The 22,938-nt window shown below is 42.1% G+C and overlaps 1 protein-coding gene across 3 annotated transcripts in view; it reads right to left on the bottom strand.

Moving 5' to 3' along the window:
* Positions 1 to 22,938, bottom strand: part of ZNF385B (zinc finger protein 385B) — a 192,661-nt gene that overhangs the window by 155,071 nt on the left and 14,652 nt on the right. For 2 of the 3 annotated variants that reach the window (XM_081836948.1, XM_081836950.1), the window contains exon 2: positions 882 to 1,184. In XM_081836948.1, the coding sequence (XP_081693074.1) occupies positions 882 to 1,184 (303 nt within the window). Of the gene's footprint in view, positions 1 to 881; positions 1,185 to 1,772; positions 1,837 to 22,938 lie in introns of those variants that run through there. The other variant, XM_081836949.1, reaches the window with a different exon arrangement.

Below are 22,938 nucleotides of genomic sequence, written 5' to 3'. Positions count from 1 at the left end.
AATGCCATATGCTCCTCATCCCTGGTCTGCAGCAGGGTTTCCCAAACTTGGGTCTCTCCAGCTGTTTTCAGACTACAATTCCCATCATCCCTGACTACAGGTCTTGCCAGCTAGGGACAATGGAAACTGTAATCCAAAAACAGCTGGAGACCCAAGGTTGGGAAACGCTGATCTAGAGCAGGGGTAAGGTGAAGGTAAAGGGACCCCTGACCATTAGGTCCAGTCGTGGCCAACTCTGGGGTTGTGGTGCTCATCTCGCTTTATTGGCCGAGGGAGCTGGCGTACAGGTCATGTGGCCAGCATGACTAAGCCGCTTCTGGCAAACCAGAGCAGAGCACGGAAACGCTGTTTACCTTCCCGCCGGAGTGGTACTTATTTATCTACTTGCACTTTGATGTGCTTTCGAACTGCTAGGTTGGCAGGAGCAGGGACTGAGCAACGGGAGCTCACCCCATCACAGGGATTCGAACCGCCAACCTTCTGATCAGCAAGCCCTAGGCTCTGTGGTTTAACCCACAGTGCCACCCGCATCCCAGAGCAGGGGTAGTCAACATTTTTATACCTACCGCCCACTAATGCTCTTTCTTGATGGTAAAATTTCCTTACCGTCCACCAGTGCTGCAGTAACATGAACTCCCTACCGCCCACCTGGAATCCTGAAATGCTGACTAGTGGGTGGTAGGGACCAGGTTGACTACCCTTGGTCTAGAGTACAGTACAATACTCAAAGAAATAAATTAAAGCTTTCTTCCAAGGCTGGCACTACAGGGAGCAAACGAAAGGGTGGGAGGCTTAATGTCTCTGACACTTTAGATCAAACTTAAGATCTCTCTCTCTCTCTCTCTCTCTCTCTCTCTCTCTCATATAATGAAAAAATGTACCTGTGCTGGCACCTGCAAACAAATTGCCTGTGTTCGTGTTTGCAGGTAGCTTCCCATTATTCAGCTGTTTTACTCTTTTCAGATGAGACTTTCCATTGTAATGAACCTGAGCTTGCGCTGCTGAGTTCAACTGTATATTGCACACATCACAGAAGGAAAACAGTATCTTCTTTTTCTCTTTACTTAATTGACAGTCAGCCCTGTCGTGTCTTAGTCCTTTATCTTCAAAGCCCCTCAGAAATGCAGATTGATTCATAATTCCATCTCCAAATATGTGGTCAGGACTTGCCGGGTGTTTCATACCTACACAAAAGGGAGGGGGAAAGAAAGGAACAAAGGAACGAGGTCAGAAACCAAATATAAAAGTACTTCAAGTCAGCATTCTATTTCATAAACCTGTTTTTTTTATTATGCACTATGTACTATTCTATTCCGTTCTGCTAATAATTATTATAATAAAAATATATAATACAAAAAAGTAAATATAGGCAGTGCTTCTCACAGTTCTTCATAGGCTGCTGTTCCTGCAGATATATGTGACACAGGCTGTGGCTCAATGGCAAATAAAAACTGTTAGTATTCAATTATTGGGAACAATCTTCATTTTCTTGTTCCAGTAGTTATCTCTTCTTTTTAGGGAGAGTTTTTATATTTCTTCCAGTATAAAACTTCTCAATACAATATTCCCATTTCTCTCCTTCCGCCTCCCACTTTCATTTCCTCCTTTAAATTTCAGATGTGCATATAGTTGCTTAATGCAATCAGCAATCTACTAAAGCCAATGGATGAAAAAATGTTGTTCCCTTTCTCTGCTTCATTCCTCATAACTTTATTAATCTCTCTCTGTACAAGTTCACATAATACAAAATGATCTGTAAAGTTAATAACCACCTTTAAAAAACTGCTGCTCCAGGACCAAACCACATGGTATTATATCCATGATCAGCTCTCCCAACATTTACACTTTTGCTTTTCTGCAGCATGGGAGATTGCGTGGGTTCTGTATTATTTTTCTGGAGTAGCAGCACTGACGGTGGAGAGGTTGAGATTCCGCCATCGTGTCTAAGTACTACGTGTAAATGCTGCTCAGTCACTTCAGATGGTTCAACACCCAATACAGCAACATGCAATGGAAAAAACAAAAGGGTACTATGTGCTTTCATACTGTCAAAAACCCTGAAGGTGTCAATTTATTCAGTAAAACCTTCTACAAGCCTGAGAAGCTCTTCATTAGGAAAACGATTTATTAAATCCATGCCCTCTCCTGTACTGGCACAAAGCATGTTACTTTCTATTGTTATGGGTAAGAATCTATTAGCAGAATGCAGGTGGAGGTGATTTTGATCAACCCACCCTCCCCTAGCAGCACTTTCTCAAATTTAGAGGGAGTGCAGGGTGTTATGGAGGGGTGCTGAAATGTGGTGGCATCATCATCATCATCATCATCATCACTATTGTGGTTGTTAGTTTCTTAGTGCTTTATCTTACCCAGGGCAACCAAAAGCAACTTACAACCAACCAACCAACCAACCAGATAAATTAAGATTATGCATATCTATTATTTATTGTCGTGATTGAAAAGGTATGGCATTCTTAACACATACCCAAAATACATGAGTTTTGTTGTTTCAAAATAAACGACTAAAAACAGACCAAAACAAAATGTGTCTTTCAGAATAGGCAAAACACATGAATTTTGGGGGACACATCTTTAATATTCCACCACACTCTTTTAGGACACCTGGAAACACAATTTTGACTGCATCACCCATGCACCATGTCGAAAGAGAACAAGCACAACTAGAGAACTAGAGAAGTAAAATATACTTCCTTGGGTAATAAAAATAATTTCTTAAATGAAAAACAGAACTAGAGGTGATTTTGGTGGTTTCCCAATCATCAAAGAAACTCTCCCAGGAACTCATAGAAATCTGGGTCTTAGCATCTTCCAAAAATGCTGTAAGAACTGGATTTATAATAAAGAACTGGATTTACAATAAAGTATTTCTATTCTATTCTATTCTATTATTTCTATTTATTATTTTTATGGTGGTAGTTCTCTCTCTCCCTTTTGCTCCCAGCTTATATATATATTTACCGTATTTTTTGCTCTATAAGAGTCACTTTCTCCCTCCTAAAAAGTAAGGGGAAATGTGTGTGCGTCTTATGGAGCGAATGCAGGCTGCGCAGCTATTCCAGAAGCCAGAACAGCAATAGGGATTGCTGCTTTCGCTGCGCAGCGATCCCTCTTGCTGTTCTGGCTTCTGAGATTCAGAATATTTTTTTTCTTGTTTTCCTCCTCCAAAAACTAGGTGCGTCTTGTGATCTGGTGCGCCTTATAGAGCGAAAAATACGGTAACTTGTTGGGATCAGATCCGAGTGCTTCTGACAGAGGGTGAGTGAGGTTATATACATATTTTTACATATATAAAAGTTAAGAAGTGATGTGAGAAAAAGATAGGCGAGGCAATACTTTTTTTAAAAAAAATACCATGTTAACCCAGACAAAATGTTCAAAATGTTCATTCTCTTAGATGTTTTTCGTTTGCATTTTAGTGTTTCCCCCCCCTAATTAAATAGAAGTACTACCTGAAGAAGAGGCAGCTTTCCACATACAATGGTGCCTTTGAATGGTGTATCTGAAGAAGTGTGCATGCACACGAAAGCTCATACCTAGAACTAACTCAGTTGGTCTTTAAGGTGCTACTGGAAGGAATTTTTTTATTTTGTTTTGACCATGGCAGACCAACACGGCTACCTATCTGTAACTGGAACAATGGTGCCTTTGTCACTCTTCTGTCACTTATAAAAAGTTATAATTATAATTGCTACTTTGCACTTTTTTACTTATTTTTAGCTCTGGATATTAATTATAACCCCCAGGAGCCTGCTGAAATTGACTTCTGTCCTACAGTGCCACCTAGATGTTAATCCTTCTATGGAGAAATGACAGTATCCTATTAATATAATTTAGAATAGTCTCTGATAGTCTAATTTACATGTGGCTTGAAAATTCCATTTGGATCTAAATAGGGCCACCCCTCTAAGGAATATGAGGCAGAGTTACTAACTGGCTATGGCGGGGGGGGGGGCATATAAGGAGGCCATTAAATATATATATATATATATATATATATATATATATATATATATATATATATATCTGGAACAGTTGCCATAATTTTAGGCTGGTTGATAAGAGTCTCCATCAGAGCTATTTTTATTATTTTTAAGTAAAAGTCAGCAGCAGCAGCAGCATTTCACTTATCATGCATTATCTCTCTTACTTTGCATTTAAGCACTATAGGATTACTGCAATATGCTCTATGTAGAGCTTCCCTTGTGCTTGTTCCAGAAGTATAAAGACTTTTCCCAATGACTCCTCAAAAGGAGACAAAATCATAGAAAAAAACCATAAGGATGAGGAACCCTGGGAGCATGAGGCAGAGTTTGTTAAACTGAAGGCAAGCATATCGATTGTCACTTGCTTGCATTCAGCATATCACCTAAGGTGTGTGGATGTGTGTAAGGAAATTGAAGTTCCATGTTCTTCTTCAAAGGCCATCCTGTATTCCCAAACTCCCTCCTTCCTCTCTCTGAGACGGAGGAATTAATCAGAAGTGATGGTGTACAATTCAAACGAGAAATAGTAGAGCATGGCCAGATCTTGTAGAGGCTAACCAGATGTTTGGTAGCAATATTTTTTTATTGAAAAGTTTTCAATTATAAAGAAATAAAAGTGATGCAAAGAAAAAGAGAAAAAGAAAAAGGCACAAAAATGTGTAGAAAGGAATATACAAACATAGGCAATACACGAAAAATGCCCTAACCCATACATTCTTATATAATTTGATATTATTATCCTAATACATACATAAATATTAATAGCCTACTACATTTTGTATAAAGTCATTCCAAATATTGTCCTATTTATCCAAAGTTGTGAGTGCTATCATATTATCAATCCATTGATTAAAGCGGATTATATCCTTTATTCTTCATCAATATCAGTCTCTTGGCTACCATTAGAGCATGTAGAATCCATTTTTGTTGCCTTGATGTTAACTTCCATACAATAGGTACATAGTTCAGAAGAATGTTCTCCGATGAAAATTTTAGCTTTTTCTGGATGGTCATAATTATACACTCCAGCACTTTCTCCCAAGACTTAGTAAGTATAGAACTCTGTACATCTGGCAACCCTCCAGATGTTGTGCGGTTACCTTTCCAACCATCCCTGACCACTTGCCCTGCTGGTTGTACTTGATGGAAGCTGGAGTCTTAAACATCTAGAAGACCACAGGCTATCCTACCCCCGTTGCAGATGGTCTCCACTCTACAGTCCTCCAAATTCTGTGGGTGCCATACAGCTCAAATCTCATCTTCCCCCCCCCCCCACATATTGCATTTAAATGTAGGGAGCCTCTGACTGCAATATTTTCTTTATGAATTTCACAGGGCCATATATTTCCTCATGCAAAGTTCAGGCAGGTTTTCTTGTTATCCTTGTAGCCAAGGAGAAGGACGGAGAAATGTATTTTGCACCACTATGTCATCTCTTCTGAGGGTGGGGTGACCAGAATGTGTACACGGAATTCTAAATGTAACCACGTCATCGATCTAGATACTTAATATTCTGTAATATTTACTGTTCTTAGCTGGGAGACCCAAAAATAAATATACCCGAAATGAGCTAAAAGTGTCTTCTGTTCCCGCTACAGAATGCCTTAACAGTGGGCAAAATCATCTAACAATTTTGGAGGATGGGGTAGCCATGTATGGAAATACACTATTATAGTTCTCCTTCAGATAAATATTTACAGTGGTGCCCCGCAAGACGAATGCCTCGCAAGACGAAAAACCCGCTAGACGAAAGGGTTTTCCGTTTTTCGAGGCGCTTCGCAAGACGAATTTCCCTATGGGCTTGCTTCGCAAGACGAAAACGTCTTGCGAGTCTTGCGATTTTTTGTCGCTTTTTTCTCCCTTTTTCTAAGCCGCTAAGCCACTAATAGCCGCTAATAGCCGCTAAGCCGCTAATAGCGCTAAGCCACTAATAGGGTTGCTTCGCAAGACGAAAAAACCGCAAGACGAAGAGACTCGCGGAACGGATTCTTTTCGTCTTGTGAGGCACCACTGTATCCTTATATTCAGTTTGTAGGAATTATATTACAGTTATAAAAGTGTGATATATGATAAAATCGGCGGGGTGTGTGTGTTGAGCAGGAACTTGTGGTAACTGAGTTCCCTTACCTTTTTAAAATTAAATAAAAAATTTTTTGTTGGGGTGGGGTGGGGCGGATATACACCCAATGCCTGAGCCAAAAATCCACCTATATCTGTAATCAATAAAGTTGTGGTCATTTCTAATCCAGATCATTGTCTGCTTGTGTTTATTAATCACAGCTTACTTTTAGCCACTGCCTGGGGCAGCGGTGGGGGGTGGCACTGCGACTGGGCTCCCAATAAATAAACAAACTTCCTGGTGAGTTCCTTCACCTTCCCCCCACCCCCCAGAAAAAAACCACTGGATATAATTATAATATGGAATGTATCCGAACCAGTTCAAAGTGTGAACCAGTTACTAAATCATTTTTTTGAAGTTAGAAATGGAAGTGCTAATGAGGTTTAATACAGGGATAGGGTGTCCTGTGACCCCAGACACTGAGAATCTTATCACTTTTCTGATGACTGCTGAAAAGCACGAAGATTATTCACATTAATTCAGCTATTGTTAGTGGTCACTGCCAATGCTGTACAGCACCATGCAATTGTTTCATAGAAACGATGTAATTGCTAAGCATCAGCCCTTTCCATTAACAGTCTCTAAGTGCTATAAGTCACTGGCATGATATAACATTACAACTAATCAGATTAAGTACCTGCCCATCTCTATTACCAAGTAACTTTTAATTCATAAGGATAGTGGTGCCAGCAACTGTACTTAGCCACCCTCCTAAAAGCTCTGGGGTCAAACTCTCAGTGACTGACCACAGAACCATAGAGTTTGATCATCAAATCCGTGGCCTTAAAATGATGTACACATATTTAAAACATCTCCAGCAGTTGCCTGCCTAATGATAATCTTTTCCTGGAAACCACCAAGGAAAGAAATTACAAGGCATCCCTAGGCACCATGTATACTATTGCTCAGTTGTTATAATACCTATATTAAATCAGCAGCACATTTAAAATACACTTGGAGGGGTTAGATGGAAGCAGGGGACATGGATATTGCTGTGTTAAAAGTCTATTAGCAAAACTGATGTTGCATCTCTTTGGACTGTATAGGGATGCCTGAGACACTATATATATATATATATCCTCCATGTAGTGTTATAATAACCTTTGTCCAGCTCTCACAGAGATTTTATTCTCTTTGGGTGTACTGGGCATTCGTGGGCATCCAACTTGGATTTTTGGCTCCAAGGGAACAAGACTGTCCCATTCAAGTCTCTCTAGCCTTAGATTTCAATGTGAAGTGACACAAACTCTCACTTGATTAAGTATTGTCTTTTTCTGACCGTCGCTTGGGTGACTGTTTCCTCTCTACTATGCATGAACCCTTTTCAAGATCCCTGGCCACTTCCTGCACCTGATGAAGCCCTTGCCTACAAAGCTCTTCCCACAATACATTTGTCAGTCATTAGCGCATCACATCCATGCATTATTTCCCTGCTGTTTCCTAAATCTATCTTGAGATAGATTGTTCCGGGGTTATCATAACCAGGTAACCATATTCTCTTGGCTCAAGTGTGTTTTCTCTAGGATAAACTCATTCCGTTCGTTCAGCTATTTCACAGTTTATGTACAATGCTTTCATTATATTTATAGTTTTCTGTTCCTCCAGTTCCCCCCTCCCTGCCCCAGTTCACCATTCTCCTTGAAGAATGGCACCAAGGACAATGTCCTACACATGAGGACTTATTAGTGCTACTACAGCAGCATAGCCTAGTTTTCAAGTCTTGGAAATACAGCTCCTGTTAACACAATGTAGAGCAGCTTTTTGTAAGGCTGCATTACACTGACAATTCCTGTACCATTTAGGTAAATGTCATCAGGAGTATTGCAACTTAGTTTGATTATGCATATGTTTCATCGGCACACACTTGTTCTTCGTCCTGTGATTTTTTTCTCTTCCTTATCTGCCCTATTGTATTGTTTTCCTTTCTCTTCTAAGCAAGGAACTTTATTTCAACTCTCAGCAGCTACAACTAATTTCTGCCTTTGCTCTTACTTCATCTAGGCAAACATACTTTCTCTTAGTGTTTGATTCCCTTTGTACTCCCCTTTTTGACTTTCCGCTCATTAAGAAGGTCCCTGACCAAATCACATCAGTTTCCGGCAGTTCTCACCATTCTTTCTCATTTTGCATGGCTGTGGCTCCTAACTATAGTAATGGCTTTCAAAAGCTGCCATCCCTATTCATACACTCCTTTTCATATAACTTAATCTTTCCATGGTACTTTGCTTAATGACACTGGGATTGTCGAAATCTGCTTTTCTAAAGTCTAATGCCCACATCCTCCCTCTTCCCTCCTTCCCTCAGGTTCTCCCGCAGTCTGTCTTTTTCTGCAATCCTTTCTGCTAAGGTGCCTTTTACCTTCACCAAATCAAATCTAAAAAGCTTAGCCAGGTATACAAGGTCAAACATTCTCAAATCACTTTTCCCCCCAACCCTATGTGGTATGGTACCACTTGCAGTTTTGCAACAGCATGAGACTTAAGAGGATTGGGGCAGGGGGGTACTTGGAAGGCTTTTAACTCTGTAGAGCTAAGATGGTGCCATTAGAAGTTTAGCTGGTAATGGTGGGAGAAGCAGTAGCTCAAGACACAAACACAAAGCCTTGCCCAATCCTCTTCCTCCCCCCCAAACCTTGGGACTTATCCATCAGCTGGAGTTTCCTGCCATTCTGACAGGGCACCCAACTTGCATTCCCAGCAGTAGGTGCAGGCTTCTGTACTTCACAACATTCTCTAATCCAATTGCCCCTCGCTGAGCCCTCCAGCATCAGAGGAGGCAGATAAATTATAGAGGATGTACCTGGGGGAAAGCTGCAGCTGCTGATAGTGGTGGCACATACATTTGTTCATCAAAGACCACAAACATAGCCCTAAGGTGGTGACTTATTTCTCACACAACCATCCCTAGTTCTAAAACTTATGACTATGGGGAAAGGCCACAAGCTCAATGGCGAAGCATCTGATTTGCATGGAGAAGGTCTCTAGATATGGCTGGGAATGTTCCCATTGTGCAAACCTGGAGAGCTGTTGCCAGTCAGCCAGACAGACCGATGGTCTGCCTCAGATTCCCAGGTAGGGTAGAATTCAGATGTAGGGTAGTATCATGGGAGGCAATTTGTTTTTGTTTTTTTTAAAAAGTGTGAGATGGGCCTGATGGGCAAGACGGTAGATTGCTGGCTGAGCCACCTTTTTCCAGAGTGTGCAACATTAATTGCTCTGCTCCCTAGCCCCATTTGGGCTAAGCGCAATCAGGCAAACACTAGTATGTTTTGGCAACTTTGTGCTTCTCTGAAGTCCCCAGCTTGGGAATGAGGAGCACTCAAAGGTGTTTCACTCATGCTTCCTCGAGTGTTATATAGTCCCTCTACAATGCTTGGAAGGAGTATGTGCCATATCTGGTACTGAGCAAACGTTACACGTCTTTCCTCATGGCCTATGTATTATTTCATGATGCATAGCTAAAAACTGTAGAAGCATATGGTCTGAGCCATCTGGGTTACAAGTTCCACTGGGATACTGCAGTGAGCAGCATATGCTGGACACCTTGCATGCAATATCCAGCAGCGTTAACAAAAACACAAGAGGAGCTATTGTTTCAGCAAAGGCAGTGCTGATAGCCTTTCATGTGCATTTTATTTGGGGGTGGGGTGAGGAGGATGAAAGGAACCATCTTTCTACCCCAAAACTGAATGCAGACAGTGATACACAGTGATAAGCTAAAATCTGCATTGTTTATGAAGTCATCCTTTAAGCCATACACTGACAGATTTTCATCCCATAGTAGGTTTGCCATTTCCCTCCATCTCCACAACTTTTATAAACAAGCAGCATTGCTTTCAGAATGTCATGCAAGAGGTGAAGGAGATTACTATATGCTTTTTCAGATGCTGCCAATGAGGGTGTTATTTGTAAACCTGGTAGCTATTATGCTTACAGAAGCTGCTCTTATAACAAGGCTTGTTAACAAGAGTTCCTTCATCAGGAAAAAATATATCTTGTCCCCTTTGAAATACCTGCTATGTCAAAATGCAGTATTTGATAATGTTGTCATATATGGGTGGGGAGAACAGATTGGGTACAGATGTAGTGTGAGCATAGGAACTCTCTTTCTCTTGCATTGGATGTTCATTTTAAAAAGGATTACAACTCAAAATAACATCCTGAGTAGTTAAACTGGGAAAATAAGCAATTAGATTTATTGACTTTTCATAGGTGATCTTCTACATGGATTTGTCAATTGACAACAGTTTGTCAACTGCTAAAACATTTCTATACCATGTTAAAAATGCAATAATAAGGCAATTGTTGTTTTTTAGTACAGTGGTACCTTGGGTTACATACGCTTCAGGTTACAGACTCCGCTAACCCAGAAATATTACCTCGGGTTAAGAACTTTGCTTCAGGATGAGAACGGAAATCACGCTCCAGCGGCACAGCAGCAGGCCCCATTAGCTAAAGTGGTGCTTCAGGTTAAGAACAGTTTCAGGTTAAGAACGGACCTCTGGAACAAATTAAGTACTTAACCAGAGGTACAACTGTATTAGGACTCTCGATTTTTATTGTTGTAAAGGACATGTGTGTGCTGCAATTTATTATACTGTTCTTATTGTACACCACTCTGGCACCTGTCAGGATAAAGGACAGTCTAGAAAAAAGCAAGCAAGCAAGCAAGCAAATAAAGAAACAAACTCTGCTACTGAAATTATGGGTTGGGATCAAGGCACCTGAAGGATTGACTCTCTCCATAGGAACTGACCTGTTCACAGAGATAATCAGAGAACCCTTTTATGGCTGCCATTCCCACCAAGATTCAGAGGTGTAGGAAGGTGCGTGTGGCCCACCCCGGGTCTCATCCTTGAGGGGGTTGACAAAATGGCACTTACCGTGGGGGTCGGCACTTACCGCAACCCCCTCAAGGATGACAGGCCGAAACAGCATTGTGGGGCTTGCATCTGCCAGGTGGACTTCATGGGCAGCTTGCCAGGCCCCCCCCCCCGGGCAGATCCCCACCCCGGCCCTGCGCATGGATCACCACACCACCACCGTGCACAGATAGCCACCCCCCACCACTCCGGGTGCCAGAGCAGCTAGCTACACCCCTGCCAAGACTATCACAGATGCAATGACTGACAACTAGAGATAGTGACTTGTGGGTGATGCCTTGATTATGGAGTGCTCTCCCCAGAAAGGCTCACCTGGTGCCCACTTTGTTCTCATTTTATCACCGGGCAAAGACTTTTTAAACAAACAAACAAACAAATATTCCATTCATTTTTTAGTTTTACTTCCAGTGCTGGTTTTCATCCTGTTTCACCATTGCTGTTTTATGTTGTGTAAACCTCTATGGGGAGGTTTTTGAAGCCTGAGAAAGTATAAATCCCTAAATCCTGTTTCCTAGTTCTGCTGGATCTCTCAGCGGCGTTTGATACCATCGACCATAACATCCTTCTGGACCGTCTTGAGGGGCTGGGAGCTGGGGGCACTGTCATACCGTGGTTCCGCTCCTTCCTCCTGGGCCGTGTTCAGAAAGTGGTGGGGGGATGAGTGTTCAGACCCCTGGGCTCTCACTTGTGGGGTGCCTCAGGGTTCTGTCCTCTCCCCCATGCTTTTCAACATTTATATGCAGCCGCTGGGAGAGATCATCAGGAGGTTTGGGCTGGGTGTTCATCAGTATGCGGATGATACCCAGCTCTACCTCTCTTTTAAATCAGAACCAGTGAAGGCAGTGAAGGTCCTGTGTGAGTGTCTGGAGGCGGTTGGAGGATGGATGGCGGCTAACAGATTGAGGTTGAATCCTGACAAGACAGAAGTACTGGTTTTGGGGGACAGGAGGCGGGCAGGTGTGGAGGATTCCCTGGTCCTGAATGAGGTAACTGTACCCCTGAAGGACCAGGTGCGCAGCCTGGGAGTCATTTTGGACTCACAGCTGTCCATGGAGGCACAGGTCAAATCTATGTCCAGGGCAGCTGTTTACCAGCTCCATCTGGTACGTAGGCTGAGACCCTATCTGCCTGCGGACTGTCTCGCCAGAGTGGTGCATGCTCTGGTTATCTCCCGCTTGGACTACTTCAATGCGCTCTACGTGGGGCTACCTTTGAAGGTGACTCGGAAACTACAACTAATCCAGAATGCGGCAGCTAGACTGGTGACTGGGGGCGGCTGCCGAGACCATATAACACCGGTCTTGAAAGACCTACACTGGCTCCCAGTACGTTTCCGAGCACAATTCAAAGTGTTGGTGCTGACCTTTAAAGCCCTAAACAGCCTCGGTCCAGTATACCTGAAGGAGCGTCTCCACCCCCATCATTCTGCCCGGACGCTGAGGTCCAGCGCCGAGGGCCTTCTGGCGGTTCCCTCATTGCGAGAAGCAAAGCTACAGGGAACCAGGCAGAGGGCCTTCTCAGTAGTGGCGCCCGCCCTGTGGAACGCCCTTCCAGCAGATGTCAAAGCGATAAACAACTACCTGACATTCAGAAGACATCTTAAGGCAGCCCTGTTCAGGGAAGTTTTTAACGTGTGATATTTTACTGTATTTTTGGTTTCTATGGAAGCCACCCAGAGTGGCTGGGGAGGCCCAGCCAGATGGGCGGGGTATAAATAATAAATAATAATAATAATAATAATAATAATAATAATAATAATAATTAAAGCAAATTTATTGGGTATTCAACATACAAGCTAGTATATATCTAAAATCTTGCTATACAGTTGATTTGTGATACTTATTTAGGCCTCAGCTTAAGTGACCACATGCAAGGATGATGCCAAAGGAAAAAAGAAAGAAAAATGAGAGAATGGAAGAAAGGCAAATAGTTCCTGAAAAATCAGGTTGTTTGGAAAGCGGAGTTTTCCTTGGAACAGGGGGGCAACATGGCAGTCACAGCTGAAATGGGACAGTTGGAGAGCAAGAAGTCAAAATTCCACATGCCCAAACTTTTCTGCACACCTAAGTATTTATTTGGCTCTGGGTTTTAATGTTCTATTCAGTTTTGATATTCAATATAGAATCACTATACTAATTGATTTTATACATGCTCTTCTTCCCTTTTGCTATTTGGTACCCAAAACTCAGAAGTTTGCCATTAATTTGATTTTAATTAATTTTTATAATGGAATATTTTTAGAATGTGTGATTATTTGATTGTTTGATTGTTGTTAGCCGCCCTGAGCCCGGCTTCGGCTGGGGAGGGCGGGATATAAATAAAATTTATCATTATTATTATTATTATTATTCAGAGACTCATATTCAGAAAATATGAGTGTATTAATTTTTTAAAATACAGATTGTTCAGTTCCCACACTGCAAATTGTATGTTATTGTAAAGGGCAATAGACACCAAAAATTAAATAGCATAATGCTCAACAGCAGGTTTTTTTGGAGCCTCTATATTGTGAAACTTCAGTATTAATGGAATGTATATTAAGCACGTACAGAAATGAAGAATTCAAAGACAGCAGCATCAGCTGAAGAACTGTTTAAATTACTCAATTAAAGTTCTGCATGTTTATTAAATTACTATCCCATAAACAAAACAAAAGCCTCAACCAGCTGAAGCACAAACAAAACATCTGTTAGAAACAAAAACACCGCACAAAAACTGTATTCAAAGAATCCCAGCTCCCACTTCCACATATTATGCCACAGGTAAAAACTAGATGTTCATCAGTAGAAACAGGTCTGGGAACCTTGTTTTCAAAACTGCAAGGGTGGCAAGCAGGGAGGGTGTTATTTTTAGGGTAGAATATGTAAATGAGCAGGTGGTAACCTAAACTCTTTTTTCACCATGCACTTCTCCCCATTTCAGAAATTTCAGAAATTTCTGCCTGCTGGGCTTGCAGGACAAAGTTGCAGGAGATAACAATTAAATACTCCTTCCAAGCACCTGCAATTTCTTCTCTATAAATTGTGCCCTCCTTTACCACCCCTCCAATGGTGATTCAGGTTCCCAAACACATCTCTGTTACTGAATGTTTAGCTTCGCCTAATGTATAATATTCATCCGAGCCACATTCCCTATGAACACAATTATAATTTTAAACAAATGGGTAGCCAAGCTGGGAAGAGCAAGAAAGAAACAGCAGGGCTTTGTGACCTGCCTGGACAGGGGCTACAGGAAGTATGGAGAATGGTTCTTTCTGAGTAAGCATTACCCCAGTATACAAATCATGGTTGGGAGAAGTGGCACCCCTCTGCAGTTCTTCTTCTGCTTCTTTGTTCTTTCAGGATGATGAATAATGTTTCTATTTTTATAAAGTACATTAGTAGCCTTTGCATTTCTTTTATTTAAAAAACTGCATACAGCCTGTGCATAAGATTATTAAATAACATTGCCACTATGCCTTTTATGAGCCAGAATTAGTTAACTTACTCATGACTTGTCTTGTAAAAGTACCAGTAAAAAAAAACCCCATGCTAAACCAATCCTACACTAATTCTCAAACAGAGGGTAATTTCCTCTCTATGCCTTGCACTCTGCCTTTAATCTCACACTACTGCAGGAAGGTTCCCATGAGGGTAAGGACATACTACTGGTTCTTGACACAGATGACTTCCAGTGGGCTCTGACTGACATCTTTAAGCAATCTCTCCTGGGCCAGTGAGATGTTATCATAACGATATCTGCTCCCTGAAGCTTGATGTCCTTCACCTTCGTACCTTGTGGCAGTGCTGGAAAGCCATAGGTCCAGCATTAAAGTGTATTTGGCATCCAGGGAAGAATCTGCAATGGAAGCTGCTTGAAGAGATACATCGTAGAGATCATCCTTCAATGTCTTTGACGTGATAGCATCCAAAATCAACAGGGTCTTCCACATAGGAGTAGAACTAGCAAACTCTGAAATGGTGCCAACTGCTGTAAGAGAAGCAGAAGAGCCAGAGAGCCGGTTCTGCTGTTCAATATAAGTATCTATGGCACCTGTATGTAGAACTACTATTGAACAGAGAGCTACTACAGGTGAATAAACAGAAGGCACTTTGAGACAGTCCATGAATGCCTCGGGCAGAGAACAGAACCTGTTGACAAGGCTGTAAGTAGCTGGACTCAACCATTCTGTTGAATGAAGAATATTTCTTTTAAAAAATAATAAGTGAAGTGAAAGGTTTACATAGGCCCTCGGGGAAAGGCAGACTTAAGCACTTTAGGAAGTGAAAAAAAGCCCTTTCTAAACCCATCCACAGAAAAACTGCAAAATTTTCACAGCTTTAGAATTTTAATACTTTCAGGGGTTTTTTGTCATTCAGGGTTTTTTTAAATGCAGCTGGACACAAAATGTACAGTTAGAAAGCTGATGATGTGCAGTTGGAAAAAGGGTTGTGTGACTAGACACCTTAAAAAGCACTTGAATGTCAGTGTCAGGGGCCGTACACACTCAAATTATATAAGGGTACATTTTGCTTAGTGTACATACTAACAAACCACATTAAAACACCTCCTTCTTTTTGGCTGACTTTGGCTACATATCTGGGAAGGTAACACCAGAGGTGGAGCTAGCTGCTCCAGCACTTGAAGTGTCCTGTGGGGGTGGGGCTAGCCACCCACAGGGGTGGCGCGTGTCCCACGGGGTGCGCTGGCGGCAGGGAGTGTCCTGGGGGGGCGCTGCCCATGCCGATGTCACCCCCCTCAGGGATGGCACCCGGGGCAGACCGCACCCACCTTGCTCCGCCTCTGGGTAACACTTCATCACATCCTTGCAAATACTCTTAAAGTTTGTCTGTTTTTGTGCCTTAAGCCCATCTTGCACCCTATGCTCCTTCTTCTGCAGCAGATGCAGAACCGTTGGTCTGTGGTCCCACGGGTCAATGATGGCATACTGGAATGGATGTTATGATAGAGGTTTTCTGTTTACACAGAAATGCCAGCACTATGGGGTTTGGGAGTGAGTATGCAGGCGAGGACCATAACAGTGTTCTTGTAATTTGACAACTCTGCAAAGAATTTGTCCTTGTCCCTCAAAGCCATGGAGTGCACACTCTCAACACACTCAAGTGTTCAATATTTTATCAATGGAAACATATTTATTTATTGCTTTCTTCCAGGACTTCTACACTCGCCACTTCCCTTTTTCCCCTCTACAAACAAAATGCATAAAAGTAAAAAAGAGAATATACTAAACCATCATAGAGGGATGCACTCTTAATTGCATGCATAGGCCTTGCAGATTTCAGATTAAAACTGCAGAGTGCAAGTGCCTCCCGACTTCCAGCTACTCTCTGAAGACTGGAGAAGAGACCCTCTTAAGAATATTAGGGGGTGGGTGGGCAGGGGAAGGACTAGGCCATGTGAAAAATGAACATAGTACAGTGGTACCTATGGTTATGTACTTAATTTGTTCCGGAGGTCTGTTCCGCAGGAGCACGATTTCTGTTCTCATCCTGAAGCAAAGCTCTTAACCCCAGGTATTATTTCTGGGTTAGCGGAGTCTGTAACCTGAAGCATATGTAACCCAAGGTACCACTGTATTTTAGCTGCAGTTCATTCATTTTCAGCTTTGTATTCTTTTTATTTAAAAAGTGCACCTAGGCATTCCATTGTTGTGCCCATAACCTGGGTTTAAGGTACCATTTAGCTCTGAATTTCTCAGTTTCTAACACTGCCCCCCCCCACCTTCCACAAACACATTTACAGTGGTACCTCAGGTTACAGACGCTTCAGGTTACAGACTCCACTAACCCAGAAATAGTACCTCAGGTTAAGAACTTTGCTTCAGGATAAGAACAGAAATCGCATGGCGGCGGCACATCAGCAATGGGAGGCCCCATTAGCTAAAGTAGTACCTCAGGTTAAGAACGGACCTCCAGAACGAATTAAGTTCTTAACCTGAGGTACCACTGTAAAAGGGAATAGGATGTTAATCTCCAATGCTGTTGTGATGAACAAGAGCCAGGACCCTGAAACTTAATACACCACGATCCAAGATGCCAGCATGAGAGATAACAAAGTTATATAGCCTTTGCACAGTGGCAAAACTGCTGCAGGGATGAAGAACAAGTTCAGAAACTTTTGCTCAAGTTACATTATGGGCACTAGCAAATAGATACCCACACACATCCTGTGTTATCCCTTTTTATCTGCCTTCTAGGAAAAAATAAAGCATTCCCCCCCACTATGTCCAGTCTGAAGAAACCGCCCAAAATCTAAAGAAATGCAGTTTTACTGCAGACTGCAAGGGGACAGGGCAGTAAGAAACTACATCTATACTGCAAGCAGCAATAACACTATTATAACATTTTTCAGAGCAGGATGGTAAGTATGTATATACACTGCTTTTCAATGCCATTCATCAGGGAACAAGCCTGATGTGTATTTTTGGTTTTTGTGGAAGCTGCCCAGAGTGGCTGGGGAAACCCAGCTAGATGGGCGGGGTACAAATAATCTATTATTATTATTATTATTATTATTATTATTATTATTATTATTATGTGATTCTTTCATAATTATTAAATGTGTATTAAAAAAGAAGGAGTGCGAGACACAGGGAACGGGTTACATACGCTTCAGGTTACAGACCTTTGCTTCAGGATGAGAACAGAAATCGTGCTCTGGTGGCGCGGCAGCAGCAGGAGGCCCCATTAGCTAAAGTGGTGCTTCAGGTTAAGAACAGTTTCAGGTTAAGTACGGACCTCCGGAACGAATTAAGTACTTAACCTGAGGTACCACTGTACAACAAAATCCCCTCTCCTAGATTGTGCTTAGAGATATAGCCAACTCTGATCAATTTATAAACAGAAGCAAGGGCGGACCTTACTGGAGAAACAAACAAACCTGCTGAATATAAGAGCAAAGAATTATTCAAATTAACTCTCTCTTGAGACATGAACTAGGAACACAGTACATCAGTATTTGGAAAACTCAGACCGAGAGAGCAAACTCATTTGGGAACTGCAGCTGCTGTGCTTTAGGGATTTAGATTAAAATCCATCATTATCTTTCGGTTAATACTCTTTCATGGACCAATCAGTGGTCATATGGTGTTTACCAGCCCTGCACACTTAAACCCACTTGAACAGCCTTTGTGCTATAATTTGTGCCTCAATACAATCAGATTACTTCTAATCTAGATGATTTGTGTCCTTTATGGAGACAGATAAACCTTAATCCTTAGAGTCCTAAAGTACAGTTTCCATTTTTTTCCCATTTTATGACAGATAGCAAATACAAAAGATATATCACCATGATTATGCTGATGATGCTGTGTTTTTAAGGCCCTTCTGAACAAAGCAATAATGAGAGCACACACATTGCACAAAAGCTGTAAGCAGTGGCAGTGCAAACAGCGGCACAGATTCCTTTTAAAGAAGTTTGCTTAATGTTGTAATCAAGCTCATTCCACACTCTGAATATTGGGAGTGTCCATTTTATAACACAGGAGTAAGGGGGGGGGGGGCAGAATAGATTATCTGAGCATTTTTATACTGCTCCATATATCAAATCAATCATATTCTCTTGCCAGTGCCGTATGACTGCCAAAATTCAAATCTCCTTAGAAGAGAGAGTATTCAGTTACTGTACAGCAAAGATGAGAAATAACCATTTAAAATGTACCACAACAAAGAGTAGGTGTGGCTTTTTAATTAAAGGGTAATCCACTTAGGGGGAGAGTGATCATCTAAAATTTCATTTGGAGAGTTGGAGCCATGAAAGACTCCTCCGTCAGTAAATTAATCCGAGAAAATGAATCTGCATAACCACAGATTTGCAGCACGTTACTGCAGAGCTTAACAGACAAGCAACTACAAAGGGATGGATGCTGAGGCAGCATTTTGTAAAAACAAAGTTTTTATATCAGTACTCTAGAGGAAGTCCTAAATTTCTTTTTCCTTTTGACTGGGGTCAAGCCTAAGAAGAAGAAACACTGTCCCTGCGTTCTTGGTATTGAAACGCTTGCATTGGCAGAGAAGGTGCAGAGCTTGCCTTAGTCCAACAGAATTTGCCTTATTTCACAGCCCAGTTTCACAGCTTGGGCTCACATAACTCATTTCACAGTACTTTGGCTGCTGTTGTTGCTGCTATGGCTCCGTGTGAGGAGAAAGCACTCTGCACATGCTCAGCAGTGCTTATCTTATCACTACTTCAGCATATGACAGCGGCATGGCGTAATGTATGAAGCAGGATTCAGCACAAAAATGTGACTAGTTCAAAATGACTTAGCTCCATGTACATGCACTCACTTAGGATGCATGCCGCTCCGTAGCAAACCAAGAGGCAAAAAACCCCACCCCATGCTGTCTTTAACTGAGCTGGACTCTGCAAAAGAACTCTTAAATCGCTGCAAGACCAGAAATGAAAGTGAGATTACAGGCTCATCCATTTTAATACAGTGTTACTTGATATACAAAAGCGGTAGTGTTCCATGTGCATGAAGTTTAGATCCTTCGGCTCTAAGGCAATGAATCGGAAACAAACAACAATCAAGAAGGCACTTGAAGCTATATATACGCACATCAAACATACAGTCGCGCAGGGTCTTTGCCTGGGAAATAAGACCTTGAGTTTATAATATAATCAAGCGACAGAACAGTCTCAGCTGACACAAGCAAGGTTACAGGAAAACAGACTAGACAACTCAATAAGCTCAAAGGCTGGCATCCAGGGAGGTTAATGCGTGTGCACATAGCCCTCCTGCGAAGGAGACAACAGCCTCTGGCACCTCAGAAGGTGGTGATGTGCTCCTCTTGACCCTTGGGGGAGAGGCAGCTGCCTAAAGAAGAGAAGAGATGAAAAAACCCTGAGCGTGCACAAAACGTTATGAGTGACCCTGCAAATCTGAGCCCTTGTATTTTAAAGTGTGTGTGTGTGTGTGTGTGTGTGTGTGTGTGTGTGTGTAGACAGAGGACTGAAAGGCTACCCACTGTTTTTCAGATTCCTTCTTTGCTTGCTTTGCCGCCACTTGCATTGCCTTTGTGGTCATTTTATTTATTTGCTTCCTTTGGGCAAGACTTTTTTAGAAGAAGATTTCTTGCCTTTTATTCCTTGACTCTGAAGTTCAACTACCTTTACGTTGTATTGTACATGCCTACCCACCTGACTTGTCCTGTATTTTGCTTGTTTAAGAGCAATGTGTTACTTTATATTTTTGTAACTTTTATTTGTAGCTATTTCAAGACTGTTTCCAGTACAGCTTTGAAACTCATTCCTGTGGTGGAGAGCAAAATCCTTTCTACCCTGCTCAAGGTCCGAATTAGGAATTCCACCTGCAGCAACTCTAACACAACAGCAGCAATTATACTGCTCTTCTCAAAAGGTAGGACTTTCTCTGGTTTGAGGAAAGTGAGGAGAGCAGGGACTATGCAGAAGGTTTCTTTTTCTTCCCTTCCACAACAACCTTGTCTTGTAAAAATCCAATAAACTAAATGTTGCAATCTCACACTAAGCGCCTGGTGTGTAATCATCCTTTGCCTAAGAAATGTGAGGTTATAATCAGTTTTAGGTGGTATTTATACAGATTAAAGAGGGGTTGCTTCATATGTTAAACTTCCTCTCTGAGTGCACATTGGTTAAGTCTTGCATTTCCTTTTGTGTGTATGCTTTTTTGTGTGTATCATGTTGAAACTCATGGTTCCTTGCTGCAGAGTATCAGAGCTCCACCCCCCCCCCACCCCCCGTAATTCGTGCCTCATTCTGCAGGGGACAGAAAAACGAACTGCAAGAGAGGAAAGCACTAATCATGCTCAAAATCTGCTCAAAGTTATTGCACTAGAAAGCAAAATGCCTGCTTTGACCATGCAGTCTACTTACTTTATTTTCAATAAACTCGCAGGCTGCTTAATCCCACTTTCTGATGCCTGCACTCTACTTCCTACCTTGGCAAGCGACATACAATCTACTCAGCTCACTTGCTTAAGAGGAGGCCTGCAGCACAAATGTGAGGACAAAAGTATTATTAGTTGACTTTTCTACATGTGGCAGCTTTACGTTCAGTAATTTTTAAACTCATGATTTGACTCAGTATATATAGGAGCTTCAGCAGCCATGGAGAATGAGACAACATAGGTTAGGTGATGCCTTGTATTATCAACGTCTGCCTGATGGTGCTGAGTGAACAAAACAGGATGCTGCGAAGTAACAGGCTGAAATTGCTTATCGCTGAGACATTTAATTTTTATATTAAGCTTCTATTAAAGCCACACTGGAAGTCTCTTAAACTGAACACGTATAGAGGTTGTACATACCAGTCTCAACATGTGAGAGTTGCTCATCATTAGGGCTGGGCGATGTATCATATTGTCCAAAACTGGTTTGAAGTCCATATTGTGACATTGTGGTTTGCTATGCCTAATGAAGGATTGACTTTCATTGTGACGTTGTTTTCATAAATTTCAGCCTGGCAGTAAATTGCAAATCATGATGTGTGTTAAGGATGAGTGATGTCTGGCTTCAACATGATGATATATCACCAGCTAAACATTGTGATATACTGATACAGTAGTGTGTGTGTTATACAAAAAATCATGATGCAGGGGAAACCATGAAGCCAGCCAACACCTCAACATAGCTCCGTCCTTATTTCAGACACTGTAATATATTGGTCCCAGGGACGCGGGTGGCGCTGTGGGTAAAATCTCAGTGCCTAGGACTTGCCGATCGTATGGTCGGCGGTTCGAATCCCCGCAGCGGGGTGAGCTCCCGTCTTTCGATCCCAGCTCCTGCCCACCTAGCAGTTCGAAAGCACCCCTAAGTGCAAGTAGATAAATAGGTACCGCCTTCTAGCGGGAAGGTAAACAGCGTTTCCATGTGTTGCGCTGGTGCTGGCTCGCCAGAGCAGCTTCATCACGCTGGCCACGTGACCCGGAAGTGTCTCCGGACAGCGCTGGCCCCCGGCCTCTTAAGTGGGCGCACAACCCTAGAGTCGGACACAACTGGCCCGTACGGGCAGGGGTACCTTTACCTTTTTAATATATTGGTACATCACAATGTTTAGCTGGTGATCTATCACAATGCTGAAAACCAGATATCGCCCAGCCCTGCCCATCATGTGCACCATATAAAACTTGCAGGCATTCCATGTGCTAAGAGGCTCTCAAGCATGAGTTGCAGCCCAGAACAAAAGTATATTGACTGACAAACATCTCCATTCTACAGAGCATGCAGAAACCTAACAACACCTCCACACAGTGCACCTCTCAGGTCAATCTGAACATTAATTCTTTTGGATGAAGAAGCGTATGTGCAGCTGCAGGTTTAGTTACAGATGCCCCACCGCTGCTTCCGCTGTGTCAGGTAACTAAGGCAGCAACTTAGAAACAGAGGAAGCTCCCTTGCACTGAAACAAACTGCAGGTCCATCTAGCTCCCGAACTTCAACAAAGCCTCCAGAAACTGAAAATTGTCTTTTGTCATCATCACTGTGACATAGTGGACTGCTGGTGGTCTCAGTTCTGAATTCAGAGATCATTGGATTCTGCTCCTTATCGCCCTGGCCGCTTTATATAAGAAAGCAAAAAACAAAAAAAACACAAACAAAGAAGAACAGAAACACTGTGAGCACAGATGACTCCAGTATCTCAAACCACTAGAAGCTAGACCATTCTGTCCTCTCTGCGGGAGATGCTGACTTCTACTTCCTTCTCCCTCAGCACACCATGGCATCTCCAATTAACTGGAGGTGTGAGCTTTCCACTTCATTAAGCCATATATCATTTTTTTAACATAGGCACCATGAAGCTATAAATCATGTAAGACAGAATGAGAACTAATTAAAGGGTCAGCTAAGCATATAATTTTGAATTGCTATGCATGACAAAAAAAAATATCCGAAATGCACTGTATTTCACAGAAAAATATCACCGCGTTAAGGGTGTTTTCTTGTGCGGAGAATTA

This window comes from Podarcis erhardii, assembly GCF_964252035.2.
Source record: "Podarcis erhardii genome assembly, chromosome: 1".
NCBI classification, from domain to species: domain Eukaryota; kingdom Metazoa; phylum Chordata; class Lepidosauria; order Squamata; family Lacertidae; genus Podarcis; species Podarcis erhardii.
The sequence above is the reverse complement of the archived record's forward strand: the minus strand, read 5'-3'. Positions and strand labels throughout refer to the sequence as shown.